The sequence below is a fragment of the Vidua chalybeata genome, chromosome 18, assembly GCF_026979565.1.
Source record: "Vidua chalybeata isolate OUT-0048 chromosome 18, bVidCha1 merged haplotype, whole genome shotgun sequence".
NCBI classification, from domain to species: domain Eukaryota; kingdom Metazoa; phylum Chordata; class Aves; order Passeriformes; family Viduidae; genus Vidua; species Vidua chalybeata.
In genome coordinates, this window is record NC_071547.1 from 4,172,369 (window position 1) to 4,199,740 (window position 27,372).

The 27,372-nt window shown below is 55.8% G+C and overlaps 4 protein-coding genes across 4 annotated transcripts in view; 1 reads left to right on the plus strand and 3 right to left on the minus strand.

Annotated features, from left to right (window-relative positions):
- Nucleotides 1–203: 203 nt before the first annotated feature.
- ISCU (iron-sulfur cluster assembly enzyme) lies at nucleotides 204–2,294 on the plus strand. Its single transcript, XM_053959752.1, has 5 exons — nucleotides 204–311; nucleotides 385–498; nucleotides 721–831; nucleotides 1,433–1,511; nucleotides 1,898–2,294. Exons 1-5 carry the CDS (start codon nucleotides 228–230, stop codon nucleotides 1,990–1,992), a joined length of 483 nt encoding a protein of 160 aa, XP_053815727.1. The 5' UTR covers nucleotides 204–227; the 3' UTR covers nucleotides 1,993–2,294.
- An 88-nt stretch (nucleotides 2,295–2,382) lies between these two features.
- TMEM119 (transmembrane protein 119) lies at nucleotides 2,383–7,970 on the minus strand. The gene is made up of 2 exons (XM_053959751.1): nucleotides 6,501–7,970; nucleotides 2,383–4,877 (listed from the first exon to the last, which is right to left on the minus strand). Exons 1-2 carry the CDS (start codon nucleotides 6,767–6,769, stop codon nucleotides 4,106–4,108), a joined length of 1,041 nt encoding a protein of 346 aa, XP_053815726.1. The 5' UTR covers nucleotides 6,770–7,970; the 3' UTR covers nucleotides 2,383–4,105.
- A 1,613-nt stretch (nucleotides 7,971–9,583) lies between these two features.
- On the minus strand, nucleotides 9,584–12,023 carry SELPLG (selectin P ligand). The gene is made up of 2 exons (XM_053959857.1): nucleotides 11,965–12,023; nucleotides 9,584–11,189 (listed from the first exon to the last, which is right to left on the minus strand). Exon 2 carries the CDS (start codon nucleotides 11,182–11,184, stop codon nucleotides 9,982–9,984), a length of 1,203 nt encoding a protein of 400 aa, XP_053815832.1. The 5' UTR covers nucleotides 11,185–11,189; nucleotides 11,965–12,023; the 3' UTR covers nucleotides 9,584–9,981.
- A 1,335-nt stretch (nucleotides 12,024–13,358) lies between these two features.
- Nucleotides 13,359–27,372, minus strand: part of CORO1C (coronin 1C) — a 39,432-nt gene continuing 25,418 nt past the window's right edge. The window contains exons 3-11 of the mRNA XM_053959856.1: nucleotides 26,335–26,457; nucleotides 21,023–21,152; nucleotides 20,125–20,306; nucleotides 19,475–19,594; nucleotides 18,514–18,618; nucleotides 17,480–17,625; nucleotides 16,926–16,983; nucleotides 16,597–16,842; nucleotides 13,359–15,902 (exon numbers count right to left, since the gene is read on the minus strand). Coding sequence (XP_053815831.1) covers nucleotides 15,783–15,902; nucleotides 16,597–16,842; nucleotides 16,926–16,983; nucleotides 17,480–17,625; nucleotides 18,514–18,618; nucleotides 19,475–19,594; nucleotides 20,125–20,306; nucleotides 21,023–21,152; nucleotides 26,335–26,457 — 1,230 coding nt within the window. The 3' untranslated portion in view covers nucleotides 13,359–15,782. The remainder of the gene's footprint in view (nucleotides 15,903–16,596; nucleotides 16,843–16,925; nucleotides 16,984–17,479; nucleotides 17,626–18,513; nucleotides 18,619–19,474; nucleotides 19,595–20,124; nucleotides 20,307–21,022; nucleotides 21,153–26,334; nucleotides 26,458–27,372) is intronic.

The following is a 27,372-nucleotide window of genomic DNA, read 5'->3' on the forward strand; positions in this document are numbered from 1 at the left end:
GAAGCCCTGGCGCGACTGAAAGGCCGTTTCCATCGTTTTATTTATTTACTGATCGTCTGAGCCACAGCGCGGCCTCCAGCGCTCCCGCCGGCTGCGCGGACAACGTATGACCGGGGTGAGACGCGAGCTCCGGAGGCGAAGGGGCGGGGTCGGGGCGTGCCGGGGGCGTGGCCAACCCGCCCGAGGTTATAAAAGGGAGGCCGACACCGCCCCTCCCCTCAGTCAAGATGGCGGCGCTGAGGGCGGCGGGGGCGGCGCTGCTGCGTCCCCGGCCTGGGCCGGCCCCGGCCGCGCTGGGCTACCACAAGAAGGTGAGGGGCGAGCGTGACACGGGGAGGGGCGTGGGAGCGCGGGGTGACCCTCTCTGACGCTGTGCCTTTGCAGGTGGTGGATCACTACGAGAACCCGCGCAACGTCGGCTCCCTTGACAGCAAGGCCAAGAACGTGGGCACCGGCCTGGTGGGCGCCCCGGCCTGCGGCGACGTCATGAAGCTACAGGTGACCTTGGGGACCCGTTGGCACCTGGGTGGGGTCACATGGGGCTGTTGCGAGGGTCAAAGCTGCCCGTGTCCCCTCAGGGGACAGCACGGGTTTCCCTCACGCCCGCCCTGCCTGTGCCCTGTGCCCGGGGCAGGGCTAGTCCCGCTCCCCGCGGGCCCGGCTGGGGAGACCTGGCTGAGCTGAACCGAGCACTGACATGTCCCCAAAATGCTCCCGCAGGTGGAAGTGGATGAGAACGGCAAGATCGTGGACGCTCGCTTCAAAACCTTCGGCTGCGGCTCGGCCATCGCCTCCAGCTCGCTGGCCACCGAGTGGGTCAAAGGGAAAACGGTGAGGGAGCTCCGGGAAAGCTGCAGAGCTTCCCACCTGCCTCTGTTCTCTGTTGGGATCACAGAGGAAGTGCTCTCCAGGGAGTCCTTGCACTACTCTGTGCTGTAGAAGTGACTGCCAGCCCTGTCAGGGTTTCACTTGCAGGGCAATAATTTGTCTTTTTCGACAACCATCAGAGAATCATTAAGGTTGGAAAAGCCCTCTAGGAACATCAAGTCCAACCCTTCCCCCAGCACTGGCAGCTCCACCACTGACACGTCCCCAAATAAACAATTCCACCGGGAAGTTACTTTGTGTCTTCTGCAATGAGCAAAACCAGGCTGATGGCAGAAATTTTAATTACAGAGAACCTTTAGATCATTCCTGCCAGCAGTAAATGCACCTCAGTGTTTTGGTAGAGGATGAACAGACTTGAAACAGGCCGAGTGGGGACAGTGTGTGACACTGATATGTCAGTCAGACATTCCTTAATTCCCACATCCCTCACTGCCCTGGGCAGCTGAGATGATCTCCCCTGTGGATTCTGCTGGCTCTGGAGCATTAAAACCTTCTTAGCAAACACAAACAGCAGGGTCTGTGACCACCTCTGCCTGTGTTTCAGGTTGATGAAGCGCTGAAAATCAAGAACACAGATATTGCCAAGGAACTCTGCCTTCCCCCTGTCAAACTGCACTGCTCCAGTAAGTAAAAACCCTGCATCTCACGTACTCTGGAAATAGCACAGATGCTTCTGGATGCTGTTTTCCAAACAGTTTCTGCACAATGTTGTCCTTAAGAGCAAACATATTCAGATTTCAGGATTAATTAAAGAATTTTCAGATCACTTCAATAATTTGGAGGCTGTGGTTCAGCAGACTGATAATAAACAATCAGATTCTGAATTATATTATTGAAATCAGCATCAGTGTTTTAGGAATCCCATTCAGATTCTACTCTTAAGATCAGTCTGTGCTGCTGGTCTTGTTTGCTCACTACTGCCTGCTTTTGCTTTTACTTCATCTTTTGTTTTAAAAGCTCTTGAATTCTCATTAAAATCCTTTTTTTTTTTTTTTTTTTTGCTTTGCAGTGCTGGCTGAAGACGCCATCAAGGCTGCCTTGGCCGATTACAAACTGAAGCAGGATCCAAACAGAGAATCCGACAAAAAAGCCGACAACGCCTGAACCGCCTGCGCAGCTTCCCCTCCTCCCTCCTCACTCTGCAGTGCAATTCCCGAGCTGTTGTAGGACCCTGTGCACTACTCAAGCTGTAAGATACGCACAAGTTACGCACAACGTGTCCCTGTGGTGTCCAGCCACCCCGTAGTGCTCACGTGGATGGGGGCTCCCGTCCCCTCGGGAATGCCGCGGGAAGACTCCGCCCCGGAGACAAAACCCCGCTGTCCGGTACTGGAAGGGCTGCACTTTCATTTTTATTTTGGGAAGATGTCTAGTTTTGCCTAATATTTTATGGAATTTAGTGGGAAGTGTTGCCCTGGTTTGGATGTGTGTGTGAGAGCTGTGGGGCCGTCCCTGGCTCCGGCTGCGTCAGGGTTGGTTTCGCAATCCGGGGGCAAATTCCTGCTCTTGGAATTCTGGGAACCTTTGCAGGTGCCAAAGGGAAAAGTGACCAGGAAACACTGGTGGTTTCTGCTCCCATCCTGTCACCACTTAAGTTTTGAAGCTCTTGTTTGAGGAGCAGCCTGAATTTTGGGATGTTTTCTCTAAGAATTTCACTTCTTCACTCACCGGGTGCTCTCTTATAGCTGTAAATCCTGGGCTAGAGGGAAGTGTCCCTGCCCAAGGAAGGGGTTTGCAACTGGATGACCTTTAAGATCCTTTCCTACCCAAACCACTCCAAGATTCTCTGAAGTACACCCTCAGACTGGAACCTCGGTAGGGAATAGCAGAGCTGGAATGCAGAGCTGAGGGGGAGCTCCCAGAGTTCCTCTTTTCTGGAGGAATATTTCCAAACCAAGCAGACAACACATTGGCAGACTTCACTTTTTAACCTTCTAACCCCCCCACAGGACACCTCACTTCCCATTTTTCATACTGAGGGGTGTTGTTAAACATTTAAAACCACATTTAAAAAAAAATACTTGTCTCATTCTGCTCCGTCCGGGCACAATATTTGTAATTTTTAACACAGAGGTCACACATTGCTGTATGTCACTCACAAGGTCCCTCTTGTGGTTCCTCAGCTGGCACCCTCCAGCAGTGAGGAGCGTGCCTCTCCCTCATGGAACAATCCTGCTATTACCCAGTTTAAAAAAAAATCAGGGAAACTTCACACACTCACATCTGCTTTGGGGCAAAACCCACTCTTTGTGCACATTCTCCCCAAGGGAAGGTTGTCCTGAGGCAAGGACATAATGGGATAAAACACAGGGATACAGGATGTTCAGGGATACAGGGACGTGCTGCTTTTGAGGCAGAGCAGCTTCACTCACCTTCCAGGTTTTCCTGCTGTCCCCACTGCAGCAGCTGCACCCCAGGGCCGTGGCTGAGTCCCCCACGGCCCCTCCTCAGCCCACAGCTGTGGGTACAAGATAAAGGTTTCCTGGAAGGGCACGTGATGTGCTGATGTGGGGACTGATAACACCCTGCCCACGGCTCCAATGCCCCTGGAGTCCAATCCAGCTGTGCCCCTGGAGGAGCACAAGGACACAGGGACTGTCCCCTGGCCACCCCACGGCTGCAGAGACACACGGGAGAGGAGCTGTGCGGAGGAAATGTTTATTTCTAGCTGAAGGGTTCAGGAAGTGAGGCAAAAATCCAGCTGGGCTCTGGGGTAGAAGAAGGAAAGAAGGGTCCTTGTCCCTAAATCCTCATCCCTCTTTCCCTTGGGTGGCCATGGGCAAAGCTGACCCATGTTGTACACACCTCCAGCCCTGGTCCCATCCCTTCTCCCAGAGGGACACAGCTCCCAGCCAGGAACCTGGCACGGACCAGGCTGCTGCTGATTATTAAAATAACATTTGGGAGGAAGCTGGTGGCACAGTGGGGGCAGAACTGCAGCTGGGGGGATGCACACACCCAGTGCCCGGGGTGGGAGAAGCCCCTTGGGCAGCAGGAGCTGGGGCTGATGGCATTCCAGTGCTGGGGAAAACCACCAGCTGGCAAATCCCCCCCCATGAGCATCCCATCAGCACCAGGGTCGGGGGAGCTGGGAGGGAATGGGATCTTCATCGGGGCTTCCTTGAGCCACCACGTACATACGGAGCCTGGTCCACCACGTCCATCATGAGTCCCAAGCCAGCAGCTCCTCAGGCTTGCCCGGGACTGTGTCCCTGCCTCACATTCCAGAGGGAGCCTGGGCACCACCCTGGGATGCCTCAGGGATCTCCTCGCTTCCTGCGCTCGCCGCTTCCTCTGCGCCTGGATTTTGGGCAGGGGGCTTGGGTTGTTCATCCCCCAGCTTCTTCTTTCCTTCCTCTTCTTCCTCCTCCTCCTCCTCCTGAGGGGAATTCTGCTCGCCCTGGGCCCCGTTGGCCAGCGGCGCCTTGTGGGGGGATTTGAGGTTCTGGGCAGCAGCCAGGATGTCCGCCTGGAGCTGCCGGCCGCCGTCCAGCGGCTCCTCCGTGCCGGCCTCGGGGGCTTTCTCGGGCACCTCGCTGAACGCCCGCGCTCCCCCCGACTTGTCCCGCTCATCCACGTATTTCTTCTTGGGAAAGGAGGAGGGATAGTAGGCGGAGGCCTTGTGCTTCTGCCGGACGATGACAGCGGTGCAGATGATGAAGAGGAGGACGAAGGACAGCGAGCCCACCACCACCACCAGCAGCAGGTACTCCTTGAAGAAGTCCACCAGCCCGTCCAGCACGCCCGGCGCCGAGCTGTTGGTCACCGTGGTCCCCGGCGCGTCCCCCACCGTGGGGCTGATGCGGGGGGTCACGGGCTGGGCGGGCAGCGTGGCTGACGCCTCGTCCCCGTCCCCGCTGCCCGCGGTGTCCGGCAGCACCGGGCGGTGCCGGGGCGCTGCCGCCTGTGCCGGGGCTGCCACCAGCAGCACCAAGAGCAGCAACCACGTGCCCATGGCTGAGCCCATTCCCAGGATTCGTGCAGGAGACCTGTCGGATGCAGAGAGGCGGGGGACACGTTAATACTGCAACAGAGCGAGCCCCCAAAACCAGCCCTCACCCGCCTGAATTTCCTTATGGAAGTAGAAAGGCAGCTCCGGTTTTCTCGCCCTGACAGAGCGGGGGGCTCCGTTTGTTTTCCAAGGGCGCAGTTGGAAGCCAGCTGGGTGGGATTGCTCAAGGCCGGGGGAGCGGGGCTGCCGCCAGCGCCCGGCTCCAGACAACGGTCATTTGGCTGATTAGAGAATTCCTGAAAAATGGAGGTTTGCAGTGGAAACTTTGACACAGGCGATGCTACAAAGGGGCTGGGCCCGGCGCAAGAGGCATTTCCCAACCGCCGTCCCAGACCGTTAAATCCCAGCTGGAACACGGCTAAAAATAGTTTGGGGCAGGATTTCACCCCAGTGCCACCATGTGCTGCAGTGGAGCCAGGATGGGGTGTGGGACAAAGGGGCAGCCCCAGAGCTGGGGTGCAGGGAATGGGGTCCCGGCTGCCGGAGTGTCCCTGTGAAGGGGGGAAGGTTGGCTCTGTCCTTGTGCCGTGCTCCTCACCCGGATGGGGCTGGATCTGCCCCATTCCGCAGCCCACAGCGTGCTGTAGGGCACGGGACACACGCTCCCCACCCCGGAGCGATGACCGGGGTGAGCCCCTGGCCAGGCTCTGCACCCCACGGGATTTGGGAGAGGGACGTGACTGTCTCCACCGCGTCGCGAGACATTCCCAAGGGACATCAATGCGTGCCACGCCACGTAACGCCATCGAGCCATTCCCAGGAATCTTCCCCTCCACACGGCTCCGTGGGGAGGTCTCAGGAAACGGCTCCCCAGGTACATCAGCAGGGACCCCCCCCATGACAATTCCCCAACCTCAGGCTCCCCAAATCCCAACCCACATCGCGTTTACTCCCAAACAAACCCAAGGCAGCAGCTTTACAGAACGAGAGGGACTCCAGCAGCAGGATTTGGCTTCCAGGCTCTCTCCTGGCTGCACAATCTGGTTTCCATTAATCCAGTGCAAAAAAACGGCAGCAGAGGTGGGAGGTGCCCCGACCCCCAACCCTCCTGGCTCCCCAGGGGCACTGCTGCGGCTGTGGGGTCACAGCACTGACCAGCACCGGGAGAATGAAAGGTTTGAGGGGCTGAGAAGAGCCCCTTCATCCTCCTCTTCACCCCAGACAGGGGCCCCTCGGCAGGAAAGGGGTCCCGGGATGGGGATGGCATCAATTCCCCAGCAGCCATCAGAGCTGAGGAGCAGCCGCAGCCATGGGCAAAGCCCAAAGCAGTGCCGAGAGCAGGGCCTGGCACCACGGGCATTGCCAGCCCTCCACCCCATCCCATTCCAGCCCCTTCCTTGCCCACCCCCAGACCCACAGTTTGTTCCCAGCTCTGCTTCCCAACCGCTCCGCAAATTCAGGATTTTGGCGTTGTCCAGAGGCAGCACGCTCCGATTCCCGCCTGGGAACGCAGCCATGTGGCCGACTCCATCCCGTGTCCCGCCGTGGGGACCATGCCCAGCCCTCACTGCAGCACCCCCGGCTGTGGGACAGCCTGTGCCCTGCTCCAGAGCCACCCGAATATTGGGGAGCAGCTTGGCACATCCAGTGGGATCCTCACCTCGCCCGCAGCCGGCGGGAGGCAGCCGGGAAGTCGGGATCTGTCCCACACACCTCGAGCCCCTTTCTGCAGCCTGCTGGGATGGAGCCTCCTCCTTCTCCCTCCTCTCCTCCTCCTTCTCCTCCTCCTCCTGCGTCGCAGCCCGGGACCAGCTTGTTCTCATTATGGCCGGGATGGGGAGGGGGTGTGGGAGGCCAGGGAAAGGCAAGCAGCCCCCAGCCCCCTCCCAGATGAAATCCAGCTGGGGCTGGGGGTGTTTCCTGGCTCATCCCATCAGCAAAGGAGCCACGGTGTCCCCCATCATCAACCCCAGAAGGGGCCACATTTTGGGGTGCAAGCAGGGATGGGGGTCACACAGGGGGTTGTTTTTAATGTTGTTTTTATCCACGAAGGTGGGGGTAAAGCCCATCCGAGGGTCCAAGGGGGACAGTGAGGGATGTGGGCTCAGTGCCCTGGCATTATTGAGCCAGTGAGGCAAACATAGCTTAGGACCATCCCCATAATTTCAGAAGAACATTTCCTAAAAATCCCAGCCTGGAAATGCTCTGGCCTGGGCACCTCTGCCTTGGGGTGCAGGCAGGGACACAGGCAGGGGTCCCCCTGGTTCCCCAGACAAACACAGCAGCTGCTCAGCTCCCCGGATCCTTGTCTCCAGTCTTGGGGTCTGGGGGCATCTCTTGAGCCCCCCCCCCAAGCTCTCTCTCCCCCTGTCCTGGTCCCCTCGGCCTGGCCTGAGGTTGCTCAAGAAGAGGCTGCAGCCGCTGCGTGACCTCATCCTGTTGCTATTTTCCTCTGCTCCTCTCTGGGGACTTGCCAGACCCCCCAAAAAGCCATGGCCAGCGCCTGGGGACCGTGACCCCCGCGGGGTGGGGGGCAGGGATTCTGTCCCCTCGGCCGGAGGGGGGCTGGCGCCGCTGGGGTTTCTCCGGCGTTGCCGCCGGCGTCGCGGCTCCCCGAAATAAAGGCTCCGTCCGTCTGGCTGCCCCGGCGGCTCCCTGCAGCTGCTGGGGCGGCTTTTCCCGGCCTTAAGTGCTCAGTGATGAAATCTTAGAGGGGAAGGGGGAAAGGCGAGGAGAGGCCAGGGGCGAGGAGTTCCAGCAGCATCCGGCCCTGCTCCTGCAGCCCAGGTGGGGATGGGGCTGAGGTCCCCCCGCGCACCCAGGTGTTGGGCTCCATTTCCTTGTCCAGGGTCTGCATCCCACATCACCCAGAGAGCACACTGCCACTCATCCAAGAACCCCATCCCACCCTAGCCAGGATCCCCATCCTGCTTTGCCCAGAGTCTCCATCCCTCCTTGTCCAGGATCTGCATCCCACCCTGCCCACGCTTCCCACCCTTCACTGCTCAGAGTCCTCATCCCTCCCTGCCCAGTGTCCCCACCCTCGCAGCCGGGATCCCCATCCCAGTTCCCGGTGCCAGCTCCCACCGGCCATTAGGATGCCGTTTTTGCCTGCAGCGGGCACGGGCCCGGCCCCTCCGAGCTGGGCAGGGCCGGGACCGCCCGGCCCCGCTGTGTAATTTGGGGCAGCAGGAACGCGCGGCCGCGCAGGGCTGGGCTCGGCGGCACAGCCCGCCCGGGGAACCGGCAATTTGAGGCATTTCAGCCTTGCTCTGCTTATAATTTGCTTCCCTGGGCTGCGCTTTGCTGTGCCAGCAAAATACCCGGAGGGCACCCGTCCTTGCAGAGCTGCACGAGGCATGTGGTGCTCCATGTGCAGCGTCGTGCGTGGGACTGTGCCACCCCCGGCCCCTGTCACCACCACAGCCCGGTGCCACCCCCGGCCCCTGTCACCCACCACAGCCCGGTGCCACCCCCGGCCCCTGTCACCCACCACAGCCCGGTGCCACCCCCGGCCCCTGTCACCCACCACAGCCCGGTGCCACCCCCGGCCCCCTGTCACCACCACAGCCCGGTGTCACCCCACCACACGCTGCCCTCCCGCTGTCCGACAGGATCCCTGAGGATCCTGCTGTGACACCGCGCAGGCTTCCCGTGAATTCCTGTGCCGTGAGGTGGGCGGTGGCAGCCCGACAGGACCTGCTGACTGCGCCAAATAGGGCGATTCCCGGCTCCCGGCTCCCGCTCCCGTGGTGGAGGAAAGTTTCTCCTCGCTGGGCTCCTGCTGGAGAGCAGCCGGGACAGGGCTGGGAGAGCAGGAGCAATCCCTCGGATCTGTACACATCCTGTTCCTCGGGACACGCCGGCCTCATCCTCAGCAGGGGCAGAGGCTGGATGAGCTGCTGTGAGGTGAAGCCAGAGGATGGGAGCATCCCTCTTTCCCTGTGGCTTCTTTGGCTGGCAGGGTGCTGGCGTGGGGACACAGCAGGACAGAGCAGGGTGGCATCAGCAAGGAGCCCACGGCCAGGGTGTCCTGCATGGGGACCAGCCACGGCCACCGGCTGCGGGTCCCCTGGCCCAGCTGACTCACCCATAAACATTTACATTCACAGCCGGAGCGGGGCCCTGCAGCTGCCAGGATCCAGATGGAAAATATCCCAAGCTCAGGGTGAATGTAAACAGGCAGCAGGGCCGGGATGCAGGTGAATGACCACGCTGGCAACTCCCCCTGGACAGACAGCCCAGAGTGGCCTTTAAGGAGGCTGCAAGCTTAGGGACATGGGGAAGGGGATATGGGGATGTGGGAATGCTGAATCTGGTCACAGCAGGGATGGGGATGTGGGGGTGTGGGGATGGGGAGCCTGGGTGGAGCAAAATGGAAAAATGGGGACATTGAGCCTGGCAGGACAGGGCCAGTCCTGGGTGATTTCTGCTCCCCCAAGGAAGGGATCAGTTGGTGGCTTGAGGGGTGACTGAGACCTGCCTGAGTGGGTGAAACGGTGGGACCTTTGCTGGCCTCTCATGGATTTGCTCTCCCCATCCCTCCCAGTCCCAGTCCGAGCTGGATGATGCCGAGACCCTGCGGCCACCGTTCGCCCCAGGCCGAGCACCTGACAGGCAGCGGCGGCTCCGGAGGCGTCCCCGCCTCGCTGCAGCGACCGCAGGCAGGAACACGTTGTGCCACGGGCGCACCCGTCCCGTCCCTGTCCCCGTCCCCCGGCGTTTCCGCCGCGCCCCCCCCGCCCTTCCAGCTCCCACGAGGCCCCGGGGGCTGCGGTCCCGTCCCCAAGCTCCCGGGGTCTGGTCCCTGCCCGGCAAGGAGTGGCCGCGGGTTTCGTTTCTGCTCCCCCAGGGGTTTGAGGGGGAGGATGGAGAAGCGAAATTTTGGCAGCAGGATGTGGGCAGGCGGCGGGGCCGGGAGGGGGCTGGCGGGTGCCGTCCCTGCCAGGAAGAGACCACCATGTCCGGGTAACTCTTTAATGGGATGGGCTTCGAGGGCTGAGCTGGCCGCGGGGGGAGCAGCTCCGTCACACTGGTCCAAGCTAAAACACCGGGGGACAGGGGCACGCTGCCCGCGGCTCCACCGGGGACCGGGCACGCGGCCCCGCAGCGCTGCGGGATGCGGGAGCCATGCCCGGGGCTCAGGAGTGCTCCGGCAGGAAGCTGCTGAGAGTCAGGTTGTCTCCATCGGGCTCGGAGCTGCCGTCGGGCAGCAGCAGCTTGTGCCTCCGGGCCGGGACAGGCCGGGGGCCGGCGGCAGCCTCTGCGTCGGGCAGCAGCGAGGAGATACAAACCATCTCGGTGGGGCTGAACCGGCGCTGCCCCATCCGCGCCCGCCGCCACAGCAGCGTCCCCAGCACCCCCGTGCACACCAGGAAGGTGGCGGCCACCAGCCCCAGCAGCAGGATGGCCAGCAGGCACTTGCTTATCACCCCGCTGGGCTCCCAGGGCACCGCGGTGGCCACCGGCGTCGTGTCCCAAGAGGCCGGGAGGGTCGATGCAGGCAGAGCTTCGGATTTCTTGGGTTTCTTGTAGCCCGTGCTGGTGAGGACAAGGGCTGGGGCGGCTGTTGAGTGTGGCCCCGTGGAGGAGCTGCTGTCCAGGCCATCAGTCACTGTGCCCTCCTCGATGGGTGCCGTGAGCCAGCTGGGGGTGGTGGTGATGCTCTTTTGGGCTGCTGATGGAGTGCCAGGCTCTGAGCCTGGCAGCAGGTCGGGAGCGGGGGAATCAGTCTCATCCATGGGATCAGCTGTGGTTGGCACCACGAGTGCCCGGCTGGCCTTGGTGCTGGGTGCTGGTGGTGGGACAGAGCTCGGGAGCAGGTCGGGATCAGGGGGATCTGTCTCATCCATGGGATCGGCTGTGGTGGGCACTACGGACACCCGGAGCAGGCTGGTGCTGGCGCTGGGCACTGCTGGTGCCGCAGAGTCCTCCAGTAAGTCGGGTTTAGGGGAATCTGTCTCATCCATAGGCTCGGCTGTGGTGGACACTGCAAGCACCGGGAGCAGGCTGGCGTTAGTGCTGGGCACTGGTGCTGCAGAGCTCAGGAGCAGCTCAGGCTCGGGGGAATCATCCATGGGATCGGCTGTGGTTGGCACCCGGAGCAGGCTGGCCTCGGTGCCGGGTGCTGGTGGTGGCACATCGCTCTTGTCACTGCTGATCTTTGTGGAGGCACTGGGCTCCTGCCCACTGTCATCCCTCTTCCCACGGGAGAGGGGCAGGGGCTTGGCCTCCCCCCAGACCCACTGCCCGCCCCGGGGCACCCCCGGCTCCAGCAGCTCAGCCCCACATGCCTGCAGGGGGCTCAGCACCAGCAGCACCAGCACGGCCCAGCCCAGCGCCATGGGACCTGCAGGGGACAGAAAGGGCAGGTGACATCGGGGTCCTGCTCCCCGCAGCAGAATGCTGAGCATGGAACTGCCCCAATGTGGGATCACACTCCAATCAAGGACACTCCTTCCCCTCTGGAGAGGGGCCCTCGGGTTTGGGGGGATGGAGGAGGCATCCAGCATCCTCTTCCTGCCACAGCCCCCACCTGCCGGAGCTCAGCGCCAGTGGCTCTGCTCCAGGAGCAAGTTTTGATAAGGAAGTTGAGTGTCTGGAAATGGGAAATCAGCCGCGATGGAGGCAGCTGCTGCGGGATGGGACAGTTGCGGGATGAGTCTCCGCGTGGAAATGAAACCACGGGGATGTCACCCACGTTCTGACAGACACCCCTGGCCAGGGTGCCCGTCGCCCCACTCTGCCCCCGGGCTGGCACAGGGCTCCAGGCTGAGGCTACCATGAGCCTGTGTCTCTGTGCCGGAGCAGGAGAGGCAAATCCACCCCAAACTCACCCCAAATCCCCCTGTTCCATCACCAATCCGCCCTCTGCTCCCTCGGCAGCCCCGGTGGGCGGAGGCCGCCGAGGTCCCCGAGGATCCGCACCCAACAGCATCCAGCCACGGCTCAATGCTCCGAGCATCCCCAGGAGGCTCCCACATCCCCAAAGCACCCATCCGCCTCCCCAGACCCCCAGCGACCAGCACGGAGCGTGGCACCCTCAGGGACTCTGAGCACCCCCTTTGCACCCAGAGCATCCCCGGGGCCGAGCCCGGATCCAGCACCTTCCCACCGGGGCTCACCTGCGCTGACGGGACGCGGTGGGATCCCAACTGCAGGACTCACCGGCGAGGGCTGGCACGGCGGGGCGAGGGCAGCCCTAGCACCGGCACCCGCGGGGCGTCGTGGGCCACCCTCCGCCTGCACCTCCGGCCGGGCGGGGAGGGGAGGGAGCGCGGAAAAGCGGCTGCGGTTTCGAGAGTCCACGGGGGGAGGACGTCACGCCGAGAGTGGGGCCACCGCGGGATGGGGGCTACGGGCACCCCCGGGGAGGGTGGCAGGATGTGGGCTGCACCCCAAAGAGGGGCTTCCTCGGAGGGCTCGGCCCCACCGGCGGCCCCGCGGAGCAGCTGCGCGCCGGGGCTCGCGTCGCTCCGAAAGCAGAAGTGACGGCAAACCTGGTGCCAGGGCTGCCACCCCCGCGGGCACGGTGTGGGCATGGCCAGGGAGGGGGCCAGGGTGCCCTGAGATACCTCAACACCGGGAAACGCTTTGGCACACGAGGTGGAGGAGGGTGAGGGCCTGACTTGATGTTTTGCACAGCGCCTGTGCGTGCTCCTTCTCTCTGCATCACCCCCAGGATGCTCGGAGGGGCTCTCGGTGGGGCTGCGGAGCCTGCTGGGTATTGTCCTGGGTGTTGTCCCGGCATCGTGGCATTGGCACGACAGGAAAGCCCCCGCCCCAACCGCAGGCTCCCGGGCGGGAGGCGCAGCCGCAGCCGCAGGAAGGTGCTGCAAGAGGCACATCCGCAGGAACGGGCTCGGGGCGTCAACAACCCCACGCCCGTCCCTGCTCCGAAACACCTGGCCAGGGGGCTGGAAGAGGGAAGAAAAGGAGCTCAGGCCTGTGGGATGAGCATCCCTGGGATGGATCCATGTGCCCAGGGAGCATTGACTCTCTGGGAGCATTCCTGCCCGGCTTTGGGGTGCTGCCGCGGTCAGGGTGTTCCGGAGGTGGTTGTGCAACATCCCCTGAAACGCCCCAGCCCTGAGAAAGCTCAAACCTGGGTGGAGTAAGTGGTGCTGTTTCCAGCCCAGGCTCTGTGTCTGACTTCCTGCAGCCTGGAAACAAACTTCACCTGGGGAAGAGCAGAATGAGCCCCACCCCGAGATCCAGGGGAGTTCCCAAGCAGGGCTGTTTCTTCCTGGATCACCCCCATCCACCCCGAGATCCCCCAGCCCATCTGTGCCATCACATCCCACATCCAGCCAAGCTCTTGGGCTCATCACTGGGAATCACCAGGGAGGATTCCATGTGTGACCCCAGGAATGGGCACTGGCTCTCCTGGGACAAGAGCAGAAGGTCCCCAAGGACCCCCTCAGCCACAGCCCCCCACTGAAGTGTCCTTCATTCCATATCCCAGTTATCAATCAGACCTGGAATGCCGAGAGCCAAAGGAAAAGCCAAGCAGAGGCAGTTTATAATCAATGACTTTTATCTTTTGAAAATGGAAGCAAATATTTGGACAGATACTCTGGCCGCTCTATAAGAGCGCGTCTTTCCGGACTGGGCTGGTTCTCTCCCGGGATATCACGGCTACAAAAAGCTTCAGGCACTGACTCCGGTTGAGCCTGGCGAGGCATCAGTTCATTTAAATAAAATACAGGCTAGGAACTAAAATCTCCCACACCCCCACCCCCGGGCACCTCAATCCAGCGGCTCCCAAAACTGATTTCCCTCCAATGTTAGGAACAAACCCGAGGTCCCCGAGCACACAACCCTGAAGTCACACGTACAAATCAACACAGAAATCACCACTGTGGGGAGAACAACCTTCGGGTTTGGGATCCAAAAGGGAAAAAAAAAAAAAATCCATAAAAATACACATCTCAGGCATTTACTGCAATACAGAAACGTCACCAAACAGCCAAAGTACCCGGAGCAGCCGGATTGTGGATCCACGGGCACAGGGCAGGGGATGCCACTTGTCCCTAAAACACAGAAATCCCACTTTTCTGAAGCTTTCCTGCTCTGCAATCCCACCACATCCTCTGTCTCCTCCATCCCATCCTCGTGCCTCTCCAGCTACGTCCCCCGGCCGATTCCGCCTCCACACACACATCCCTCCACAACAGGGAATCCTTAACCTGGAAGTTCTGAACATGCAAACACTGGGAAAAATGGAAAATCAGAGAATTCCTAGCTAAACTAATGGCAAATAATAAAAAAATCAATCACTTCAGCCTGGACGAAGGGACTCGTGTCCACGGGGATGCTCCGGGTGGGAGCACACGGAGCTGCCACAGGGACAGAGTCCAGCTGGGATAAGGATCCAGAGCTCTCAGACACTTGATGGTCTCTGCCCACCTTTGGATTCAGGATGGGTTATCAGCACTCCCTGGCACTGCAGGGATGGGCTGTGCCAGGAATGGCAGCACCAATCCTGCTTGGCACAGCTTTCTGGCGTGCCCTGGATCCCATTCCCAGCACAAGGACACAGCCTGGGAGCAGGGAGCCAGCCTGCCCCATCCCTGACAGCTCCTCCACAGGGGAGACCCTGCCTGAGCAGAGCTTTGCTGAGCTGAGCTTCCATGGAATTCCAGGAGGAGCTCACCAGCCTAGAGCACTCACAGGGCCTCTCCCTGCAGGATCCCAGAGGAGCGGGAAGAAACCAGTTCTCCAAACTGGGATCAAACCCATCCTCCCAGTCCCTTCTACTCTGAAGGGCTGGGAGTGCAGGGGGGGGTTTGGGGTTGGAGGTCCCTCATCTGATCCGGGAACAAATCCTTTCCTGCATGGAAGGGTGGGAGTCAGGAATGGGAATGATGGACAGGAGAAAACAAATTATAAAAAAGTAACAACAGAGGCATTTTGATTGTGGAGAATTATCATGGAAAAATCACCTTTCTGCTGCTAATGCTGCCTTGGAAGCACAGAAAATTCCTATTATCAGCACTGGTGTGAAGGACTGATGGATTCCAAAAGCTCCTTAAAATCCATGAGCTCAGGAGTGTTGGGGGGCAGGAACAAGGATTTACAGCAACGACTGCTGGCATCCCACAGCTCCCCTGGAACTCCATGGATAAAAACATTCCTGCATGGAAGTCACTTCTGCCTTGACATGGAAATAAAAATGAGCAAGTAAAAGGAGTGAGTTTGGTCATGGAAACAAACTTTGGGATTGTAGGAAAATGGGAACATGGTGCTGGCTTAAAACTTCAGTAGGAAATAAATCCCCTCGTTCAGAATGATGTATTTGTATTTTTCTGTCAGCCAACAGGGCTGGGGACACGTTGTGGAGCAGGAAAGGCAGCTGATCCCATCTCCAAGGGGATTCCACAGGGAAGAGAAAGGAAGGGAACCCACCTGATTGTTCCAAATGGAGGATTTATACAAAATAGCTTCAGCTTTGTTCTCTGCACAGTGTAAACACCCCCCACACCCCCTGTCCCTTGGAATGGAAACACAAATACTGCAAAAGTGGCAAATAAGAAAAATAAAAGCGACTTTTTTTTCTATTTTTTGGCAACTCTAAAAAAAAAAAAAAAAAAAGGTAAGAACGATGTGGCGTTGGTCCCTAAATCTAGAAAAAGATATTTGGGCATGACATTGGAAGTCAAGAATGGATTTGTTTTTCAAGAATTCATAATAACATCTGGGAAAAAAAAAACCCCAAAAAACTGTAAAAGTAGCACTTCTTGTTTTTGCCTTGTTTTTGACACAGTCACAGAAATTCATTGGAACATCGGGAAACGAAAAAGATCTTTCACTAAAAAGCTTGGCTTGAAATCATCGGCTCTCGTTGACGTGGATTTAGGAGAACAGGAAAGCTCGTACTGGAATGCTGCAGGCTGCTGCTGGCTGAACTGGGAGCTGGGATGTGCCTGGGCTGGCGGCCCCGTCAGTCCGCGATCTTGGCCATCTGCTGCTCCAGCTTGGAGATACGCTCGTCCTGGTTGGAGATCGTGTCCTTGATGGATTTCAGCTCCTTCAAAATCTCGTCCAATTTGGCGTCGTTTTGCTGGAAGATGAGAAAGGATGAGTGAGGAGAGCTCTGGGGTTTTCCAAGGAAAGGGCTCCTCCCAGTGGGATTGTTGGAGGGATGAGGGTGTGACAGACTCCGGAGCAGTTGGGATGCTCAGGGCATGGAGCAGCACCAGTGCACCCATCCAGGACCAGTACCTGCTCTTTAAGCTATGCTTTCCTCTGTGTCCCAAAGGATAGGGATTAGTGGTGAACAAGGTGCTGGTGCTGGGTTAGGGTTGGATTTGGGGATCTTGAAAGTCTTTTCCAACTTTCTGTGATTCTGATTTAGAACTTTCTGGTTCTGTGATTTAGAAAAAACAATTCCAAGTAATCTTCCGTATCTACAGAAGCATTAGAATCACAGAATCATGGAATATCCCAAGTTGGAAGGGACCCACAGGGATCACCGAGTCCAACTCCTGGCCCTGACCAGGACACTCCAATGATCCCACCCTGTGCCTGAGAGTGTTGTCCAAATGCTCCTGGAGCTCTGACAGCCTTGGGGCTGGGACATCCCCTGGGGAGCCTGCTCAGTGCCCCAGCACCCTCTGGGGGAAGAACCTTTCCCTGATATCCAACCTAATCTTCCCCTGACAGAACTCCATCCATTCCCCCAGGTCCTGGCGCCGGTCCCACCCTGGCATTCCCACCTGAGGCCATCACCCCCAAAATTCCTGGAGTTTACTCACGGGGTTTGAGGCATCCGCTGCTTTCTTTGGAGCGTTTATGAGATCACTCTTCTTGTTCCCGGCGGGTTTGTTGTCCAGTATGTTCTTCTTGACCACCTTGAGATCCCTGTTTTTGCCTGGAATGTACCCATGCTTCAAGGAGATGAGGAGAGGATCAGCATTCTTCCCCTCAAACCACTCCTCTGCTTCCAGAGCTGCTTCCGGGCCGGCTGTGTCCGGGTACAGGTCGTCCTGGAAGAGGTCGGACTGCAAGGCAGGAGACATGGATCAGTCAGGAGCTTTGGGAGGCAGGAGCTGGCTCCAAAGCCTGGCCCCAGGGCAGTGCTCACCTTGCGGGGAACCGTCATGATGATGGGCTCACACTTCCTCTCGTGGAGCTTGAAGAACCTGCCGTGAAAAAGGAGAGGTGGGACAGGGAGTGAGGAGATAGGAACGGAGCAACCCCAAGGAACCACAGAAATCCCTGAGACCATCAAGTGCAACCATTCCCCCAGCACTGCAAAGGCCACCATAACCCATATCCCCAGGTGGCACATCCACACAGCTGTTAAATCCCTCCTGGATGGGGACTCCACCCCTGCCCTGAGCAGCCCCTTCCAATGCTTGACCCCCCCTTTCCATGAAGAAATTGTTCCTAATACCCAAGGACATTTCCCCTTGTCCTATCACTTGTTTCCTGGGAGAAGAGATGGCTCATGTCCCCAGCCAGCAGTGATGTTCCCTCCTGGAGTCACTGCAGTGACATCCCGAGATGTTTCCCACCCTTCCCACGTTTTCTGAACCACGGCTGCCCTGTGCTCACTGCTCTGCTGCTTTAACCACTCCTGAAATTCCCAGCCCCAGCTGCTAGCCTGCTCCCAGCCCTGGGATGAGCTCTCCTCACCTGGCAATCTCACACTTGTTGACGTCGAGGCCCCTCTTTGGCATGAACCCCATGCCCCTCTGCGGCTCTTTGCTGCTGAAGGTGTTGAGGTAGTGAACGTACGGGGACTCATCCGTGATCTCGAAGTAGCGGATGCTGCTGTCACCCTGCAAGGAACCCCAGGAGAAGCTGTAGGACCCGTGTTCCCTGTGCCCACACTGCTGCCTCCATTTCCTTCCAGGAATGCTGCCATGGACAGCTCACAGCTGCTTTTGAAGCAAGGCTGATCCCCTCCACAATTTGAGCCCATCCACTGAACAATTCCTCCAAGTCCTGTTCCAAACACTGTGGGACAGGGATTGAGCTTGTGCTTCCAGGCCAGGAGTGGCCCCTTCCTCACCTCTTGTGGAAAAACCTCCTACCACAATCAGGCAGAAAGGCTATAAACCTTATATATATCCTTAATTCCAAGGAATTCCATCACTCTGCTGTCTCTGAAACTGCAGGAGGGGTGGCAGATAGAAACCAAATGCTCCTCATCAGCTGCTACAAAAATGGGATTTATGAACATACACGTATGGATCCTCCTTTGTAATTCCTTGCTCATCTTGGCTTTGGCTCCTATTTGTAGGAGTCTATCACATGTGGGCACCAAATTCCTACAAATTGCTTTTAGAAAGGAGCACCTAATTCCAGTTTTCTATTCTTTAACCCCATAAAATTACAGAGAGTCACCAAACACTCCAGCATCTCCAAGGACAAGGAGGACAACACCCAAAATGTACCTTCCTCCCATACCAGTGTAAAATCATCCAGGTCAACACCAGCGAGAAATGTTTTGGCAATGGTGTGGGACTTGTTGCATTAGGAGCAGGTTTACCTAATCCATCTCAAAGAAACATCCAGGTCCTTCCCAGGTTCTGCAGAGTGAGGATCAAACCCATTCCAGAGCAGCCTGGTCTCTCTGCAGCCCCCCATTTGCTGCAGCACTGATTTTTTTGGGGAACATTTCACAGGCACCACCCCCTCCAGGTGCCTCCAAAGCCTCTCCTTACCTTCCCACACAGGTAAATGATGTTGGTGTCTGGGTCGTAGAAGGGCAGCAGGACCCCATTGCTGGTGTCCATCTCGTGAAGGGCTATGGGCTCCTCCATGTTTTTCTGGAAAATAAAAATGCCAGGGATGTTAATAAAGACTGGAAAAGCTTCTGTTCATAGAGTCTAAATTATTAACACTCTGTAGGCAGTGAGCTCCCAGTGGTATCTGCACCACCCAGAAGGAAACCGTGTGTTACAACAAATGCTGGGAATGTTCATGAACTGATTCATTCCCCAAGGGCATTTTAATCACTAAATTAAATAAAAACAGGAGCCAGGAAAATTCACCAAGTCAAGGGAAATATGTGACACAGTGAGTTAGTGTCAGTAGGATGGGACGTGTGATGGATGATGGGACAGAGCCTCCTTCCCTGGAGACACTCAAAAGCCACCTGGACACAATCCAGGTGGTCCCTTCCACCCTGAACCCTCCTGGGATTGCTGCTGGCCTGCTCTCCACAATGCACAGAGAGAAGTGACCTTCCCACAGCCCCTCTGCTCCCTGTGCATCTTCCCAGGCACTTCCAACCTGCAGCTCCCAGCTGATCGCTGCTCCTGCTCAGTTCCTTCACTGAGTGACCACACAGCCAAAATCATGGAAGCAGGAGCAGGCAGCAGATGGAGTGGGAATAACCTCAAGTATATAAATGATGAATTTAGGAAGGAATTCTTCCCTGGGAGGGTGGTGAAGCCCTGAAGAAGAAGGAGCAGCTGTGGCTGCTCCATCCCTGGAAGTGTCCAAGGCCAGTTTGGACAGGGCTTGGAGCAACCTGGGATAGTGGAAGGTGTCCCTGCCCACGGATTGGAATGGGATTGGCTTTAACATCCCATCTAACCCAACCCATTCCATGATTCCATGGCTGCAGGGCTGGGCTGGTAACTCCACGGATGCGAGGAGCGCACGGATTCGGGATCGTACCGGGTTCCACAGGGCCAGCTGCCGCTCGCTCATGCGGCTGAAGCCGGTGGTGAAGATGTTCCCGTCTGCCAGGAAAATGGCTCGCATGGGCCGGGCTCCCTCGTGGGTTTTCTCCTTCTCCTGGAAGACAGGAGCAGGTCAGGATTAGCAGTGAACAGAAAAACCCTTGGAGTGGTGGCTCCTCTCTGGACATGCCACTCCTCCATGCAGGAAGAGATCCAAGGAGCAACATCCAACTCTCCTCCCCTGCTGCCTGAGGGAAGAACCCAAACACTGAACCACGGGAGAAGGGGACGTTCCTGGTTCATTCCAGCTTTGCCAATCGGCCTCTTGCGAGGCTGAAGGAAAACCTCTTTGTAAGCTACAACTAAAGCTCTGCTTTGCATGCACAACTCTGGAACTGTAATTATACAAAAGGATTAGATGTGGAATTACACTCCTGCAGGTTTAAAACTGAGCCCTAAAATCCCAGTTCAAACACTAATCCAAATAAACCCAGACAAATCCTCCAACCCCTACTATTCCTCCTGTAATTTCTGAAGAAAGTGACTGAACAGGGTGTGTAAGATCCACATATTTCTTCCACATTTTCTTGCTCATTCCCTGCTGGAGTGAATCAATTTGTTTCTTAAATGATTAAGCAAACTTACAGCAACAATTTCTTGTTTCCTGGGGTCGATAACTCGGACTTTTTTGTCTTTGGAAGCTGTGCAGATGAGGCTGCCGTTGCGATTCCAGCTCACGTTGTAGATCATATCCACGTGCATGTCATCCAGGTTGATGAGGGCTTCTCCTGTTCCCACATTCCAGATGATGATGGCATTATCACAGCCTAAAATGGGAAATAACAGCTCCAGTCACAGCACTGGGGTACACAGGGGCAAAGCCAGAGGTGGGGAACAAGGGATAAACCAAAACCCAGACTGGGAGCTCAGGAGGGATTTTTATCAATGGAAAACACCCAGCTCATCCAACAATCCAGCTGAAAGGACTCACTTCTTTCCTTGGGACCCAACCCATGGGAGTCTCAGATTGTACCAACGGATAATGAATTATCCAATTTATTTCCATAATGATGTGACTGATTTTCAGTGGTCAAAAGAATCTCATTCCATGGACTGTACAGGCCAAGGAGACAACTTGGAAAATACTGACCATGAGAGTTTGTGGGAGGAACAGCTGGACTTTGGGATACTTTGCAGGGATCAAGGGAAAGGAGAAACACTTGGGCCTGTTCTAAAAGTATATGAGAGCAGGGATGTGGGGAATGCAGATGTAAATTGTTCTTGCAGATCAAATAAAGTCTGGAACAACTTTCATACTCCAATTCCAGACAATTCCTTGGTGCTTATCCCTGTAAACTGAGGATAAAAAAGGCTGAGATGCAGAGGAGGCTGTGAGCCACATGTCCCAGCGTTCCCAGCTACTGCCATGGGTCTTGTGATTCATAGGGATTTGAGCAGCTGGGAGAGGGAAGAAGGAAAAAGAAAAGCTGGAGAGGAAGGAAGGCAGGGAGAGGTGGCTGTTGCCCATTCCTGTGCTCCATACCTGCGCTGAGCAGCACGTTCCGCGCCGTCGGATGCCAGGCCACGATGCCAACTCTCTTGGAATGGCCTTCTAGCACTACCACGGGCTCTGTCAGGGACAGGGTGAGCCCGTTCTCGGGAATCTGCCACACCTGGGAGGGAAAGGAAAGGAAAGGAAAGCTCCTCAGCCAAGGGCAGCCCCTCTGGAGAGCGCGTGGCTCGGCTGCTTCCTGCGTCCCGGAGCCGCCGGAGCTGTCACTTCTCCGTGTAAACAGGAAGGGAATCAGAGAGGGATTCATTCCCAGCTGTCAATAAACCCTTGGCTGATCCATCAGGAACATCCTTCCTCACTCATGTGCCAGCACATATCCACAGCTCCTCATGGTGCAAACCCTTTACTTCCATGTCCACAGACCACTTTGCTCCTGTTCCCCAAGGAGTCTGGAAATGTCCCCTGCAGCTCCAATTCCATGGGATCAAGCTGCTGTCTTTCCAAACTATGACTGTCCCTCAGAGGGATGATGCTGCAGCTCTACCACTGCCTACTTTTCATCACTTCAGGAACACCAGCAATTTGTTTTCCCGTTAGATTCGGGATCCTTTCAGATCCCATTTAATCAGGGAAGAGCAGTTTGGTCCTGGAAGAAGCCAGAGCAGCTCCCATCAGCACTGCCTGTTCACTTCTTGCCTGGTTACACAACCCTTCTGTTGCAAACTTCCTCAGGGAAGGGCCACCAGGAGGAGGAACAGCCCCCCAAAGATGCCAGAGCACTGGAATTCCAGCAGGAGGGAGGTGGCTTTTGCAGCTGGCAGTGACCAGGGATGGGACAGACAAACCCATCACCCCAAAGCCCCAGGGCAGGAGCAGCCCCACCAAAACTATTCCTGCAATTCAGCACTGGACAATCATCTTGGAATTGAATTTGACCTACATAGAGTGCATTAAAAAATGACAGAGAATTCCAGGGAGAGCTCCTCGGGGAGCAGTTGGAGTTGCTGTAGGTAGGTGGCAGCATTAGAGCACGTTTGCTTTTGCTTCCCATTGTTTGTTTTTCCTGGAGCTGGGAGAATGGGGCTTGCCAGCCCCTGCCCACGATGCCCAACGAGACGTGGGATGCGAGGGAGTGGATGTAGGCAGCGAGGCAGACTGAGATGGACACGTGGACTTCTGTGCTAATCCCAGTTTTTCCCTTCTCAAAGGAGTGACTGGCACTGGAAAAAGCCCAGCAGAGATTCTCAGTGGGTACCAACCTCGAAATAACCCAAAACTGATTTAGTTTTTCATGGACACAGCTCCCAGTGCCATCCTTCCCAGTACCCTCAGTGTCCCAGGAGGAATGACCACAACGGGAACACTTCCCCAGGAGAGGATTCCTCTGCAAGGGGTGAAAATGGTCAGAGCCCCAAGGCTGCCAGAGCTCCAGGAGCCTTTGGACAAGGCTCTCGGGGACAGGGTGGGATTGTTGGGGTGTCTGTGCAGGGCCAGGATCAAACCAGGTTCACAGGGAAATTACAGAACTTTGGATGCACGACTTACCCTGCCCAAGGGGGAGGACTCAGTTCTGTTCTGCACCATCTCAGCCAGGAAGGATCCTGAGATCCCCCTGAGCAAGTGCAAAGGAGCCAGAAAACTCCAGAACCAAATTTAAACATAAGACAGCAAGTGCAGGGTGTGGGAAAGGGAAGGGAGGCAAAATCCCAGTGAAAAAGGGTTTTTTAAAAAAAGCCTCTGGAGGACAGATGGAATTTTCTGTCAGGTAAAGCCCTGGTTCTGGGAGCAGCTGCAGAGCAGTGCAGCCCTGGGCAGATTTCAACTGACCCAATAATCTTGCCTGCTATTCCCCAAAATAATAAAGAAAGAAGTGTGAAAGGTCAGGGCATGGTCCCAACTGGCCCAGCCCCTCGTTCCTGCACAGGGTGGGGGTCTGGCCTCAGCCTGGGATCAAATCAGAGAAATTACAGAATTTTGGATGCAGGACTTACCCTGCTGAGGGGGAGGACTCAGGATGACTCCATGGAAACCTTAAAATGCTGCAGGATTGCCTAGGCTTTAGGAAGTGCTTGTCAGCTCTCCCTCCTGTGGATGTCTGGGTGTTTTTTAGGGGGTTTGATGTTATCAAGGCTGTTTGTTTGTGCAGGAGGAAGTGGAACTGTGGCACAGCTGAGGGAGAGGTTTGGGGCTGCAGGAAGGGCAGGAGGGGAGGGTTTTGCACAACAGCATGTGAGAAAGAAAACAAAACAAACTTTTCTTACATCCCCTTTAAAGAGAAGCAAAAACGGCCTCCTCTGGCTCTGCACAAGTTGAAAATAAGATTAAATCCATGTCTATAAAAAACATTACTTCCTACATCACATATATCAATTTTTATCACTTTAAGTAAGGAAGTAACTGAATTTGAGGCCTGGATTTTTCCATGGCCCTGCTCCCATATCCCTGCAGGAAGAGGCTCTTGGTGCATCATTTCTGCAGGGTCACACCTTCTCCTCATCCTCCCTGTCCTGGTTGGTGGCTCAGGCCACTGCAAGGGCCCTCTTTGATTTTTAAAGGAATTTGCTCCATCACATGAGCTCTGCCCTGGCCTTTCCACGCAAATTCCTTAAAATCCACCTTCTGATGAAGAGAATTTTCCATATCTGAGGAAGGGCCTCAATACCATCTACAAATCTTTATCCACTAAAACATTTTCCAGCTGAACCAAAAGCCTGCAGTACATCAGAGCCATTCAGCACAACATCAAGCAGCAATATTTAAGTAATTCCTCATTTGCTGGCACAAGGAAATAATTCCTCCAAGGGAAGAGGCCACAGAAGGCATTTGTAAGGGCTCTAAGGGAAGCCTTTGGAGAGGGAGGTCAGGTCCTCTCCTCTTTCCCAATCTCCTCTCCAATGCTGTGTCTGGTATTCCCAACACTGAACTTGTTCGAGGTTTATGGGCAGGTGTTGTAAAAATCTGGGAGTTTCTTTAGAGGAAAAGGTTTCTGGCTTTGGACAGGGCCAAGTGAAGCTTCCTTGTGCCACACGGGGGCTGCAGAGTGATGGCTGCAGGAGATCAGCCCTCTGCACCTGGTGACAGCAGTTTGCACCTCAAATCCATGTCCTCTCCCTCAATACCATCCCAAATCCATGTCCTCTCCCCGAATACAATCTCAAATCCACATTCTCTCCCTCAACACTGTCCCAAATCCACGCTCTTTCCCTTACTCCATCCCAAATCTATGTTCCTTCCCTCACACTCACACCGTCCCAAATCCACATTCTCTCCCTCAATACCATCCCAAATCCATGTCCTCTCCCCGAATACAATCTCAAATCCACATTCTCTCCCTCAATACCATCCCAAATCCACACTCTCTGCCTCAATACACGTCTGGCTGACTTAGCTGAGATTTCTTATGGCAGAGGGTGAGATCCTAAATCCCTGAGTGCCAGGGCACAGATGGTCTTTAAGAACAAGGTCTTTTCTGCAGCAGCTGGAATTGCCACAGAATCCCCCACGTCACTTTTCCGTGTCTCCCCCCGGCAGAGCTCGGAGCCCATGAACAGCCACGTGTCCTGTAAAGCTCCTTGGGTTTATTCTGCTCAGGCTGCTCAGGAAGCAGGACCCAAACCCCTTGGCCAGGAAAACAGGACACTGAACTATCCATGCCAGGCCAGAAAAGCAATTAAAATTGGGAAAGCTCATTAGCTAATTCTCCAAAGTCCAAGGCAGGGGTGTTCTTTACACACCAGTGCAGTTCCCAACTGTCCCAGATGACTTGGGATCCATCATCTCCCATTCCAAACCTCCAGCTAACACATCCCAGCACCTTCCAAACCCTGCACATCCCTGATCCTGGAAGTGCAACAAGGACTCACTTATTTCTCCTTCCACTCCAGACAGGTCACACCAAACATGACCACGAGGGTGCAAAACCCCCAGAGAGCTCCACCCTGCTCCACCCCACCCAGGTCCACCCTCCTTCCCACATGGGTGCTGCCTCCAGGGATGGATGGAAAGTTCATCCCCACCTTGGGATGTGTGGAGAACCCCCAGAGGTGCAGATTCCTGCAGTTTGTGTCCACATAAGGACGGTGTGAGGGAGAGAGTGGATCTGGGCTGGTGTGAGGGAGAGAGCTTGTCCACTTGGACAACTTGTGGACTGAACTCTGTCAGTTTTTCTCCACAATTCAGTCCCTCTGGAGCCTCCCAACATATTTCTCATTGCACTTGGATTACAGACTTATTTTGCCTCCAAGGAGGCAGCGCTGGGCCTTCACTGATGCTCACATTTCAGAAACATTCCCAATGTACAGCCCTTCTACATTCTACTTGGAGAAACATTCCTGCATCCTTCCAGACCTCAGTTCCAGCCCAGTAGTGAGAGTTGCTAACACAGAAGTTGTTGTTTTGTTTCATATTAAATATAGCCCCTTTTGTTAACATGTTTCAGCTTCCAAGACTGAGAGATCACAGGCAAGAGCTGTCCCAGGAAAAGCCTCTTGGGAAGAATCCCCTCCCAAACATTTGAACGATGAACAGAAGCAAAGGAATTTATCTGACATGATCTATAATAAGATTTCAATATAACATTCAGCCTACAGCATTTCTAAATATGGCCAAAGATCCCTGGAGTTATTTGGCATTATTTCATCTTCCAAGGATTTTCTTTCACTTATTCTGCTGTGTTTGCATACACAGGATTCCACATCCGTCACGGAGCGAGCCTGGCTGGGCTATCACTGAGTTAAAACAGGTCTCAATCCAAGGTGGGCAGGTGCAGAATTTGGGAGATTATTTTTATTTATTTATTAAAAAAAAATCCTTTTGACACCTGCTCAAAACTTGGAGATACAGGGAAAATTTCAAGTGATTTCCTTAAATCAAGGGTTGAAGGAATCTTGGAGCCTGCTGGGCTCATTGCCTTCCAATCCCTACCTCTTCCCAACACACACTTCTACATCCATTGGGATATTTGAGGTAAGGAACCACCTGTCTTCCCAAAGCTCAACAAATCACAACACCTCACCACAGACTGGCACTCTCATTCCTCTTCCCAAACATCAAACAAATGCCCAGGGGAAGGAAGAATTGAAAAAATTCTTCCCTGTGAGAGTGGTGAGGCCCTGGCATAGGTTGGCCATCTCTGGAAGTGTCCAAGGCCAGGTTGGACGGGGCTTGGACCAACCTGGTCTATGGAAGGTGTCCCTGCCCATGGAATGGGACGAGCTTTAAGTCCCTTCCAACTCAAACCCTTCCACAATGACTCTGCCCTCATTGACCTTGGAACAGAAGGTTCCTGGAGACACCTCCAGTGTCCTTTGGAGCAGGAGTTCCACCCCACAAGGAACACTCACCATGACCGTGCAGTCCTCGGAGCCGCTGGCGATGACCTGGTCATTGTGGGGACACCAGTCGATGTCCAGCACCGGCCCCGTGTGGCCACACACTGTGGGGTAGGACTTGTCAATCCTGCCTGTCTGGAGGGAAGAAGAAGAAGAAGAGCTGTGATATCCTGAAGGAAGGTGCTTCCCAACCCTCCGTTTGCTTTTTCATATCCACAATTCCATGAGATTTGAACTCATGGATCGGCAGAGGAACAGACCAGCAGCTCTTCTCCAGCATCAACCAGCTGGAAACTCCCCACGGAGCAAAGGAAAGGGTTCAGAGATCCAGCACAGCAGGGTTGTGATCCCACATCTCAGCACCTGCTGCCACACCATCCCTTTTTCCACCCCAACTTTTTGGGAAGAGCAAAGCTCTGGTTTCATCTGTGCTTCCCAGCAGAGACAGCTGAAGACAACCAAGCTAAAAATGTCATTGGAGGATGTTGCTGGTCACTGAATTTACCAGGTCCCCCTTGTTTCTTAAAACAAAAGGATTTTGCTTGGATGGGAAGATTTTAGGATGTAGTTGTGCAGAGGGAAATTGTTTTGATGAATAAATGTTGCCAACGTGGACTGTGACAGCCACACCTGCTCCACACCTGCCTCTCCATGGCCAGAGGACTGGGGCCACCAATGCCAAGCTCCCTACAGGGGCAACATTTCCAAGAAAATGAGCTAATGAGCCACTTAAACCTGAACTGGCACAAATCCAGTGATGCCAACCCAGCTGATGCTGAGACACCAATTCTGCCCCTGAGTCCACATTTTGCTGAGGAGCCCCTGAAGATCCTGAAGCACCTGAATCCCTCCAACAGCTGATTCCACATAGGAGGAAAGGGAAAATCACACCACCCTTCTCTCTCTCAGCCAAGCCTTGCACACAAGGCAATATTTGCAATACTGAAGATGCACAGCAGTAGCAGCAGGGTGAGGAGGAGACTCCTCCACTTCCACAGCCACACCCCTGGTCCTGCTCCATGGGGTTTTGTTTCCAGGGAATGACCTTTT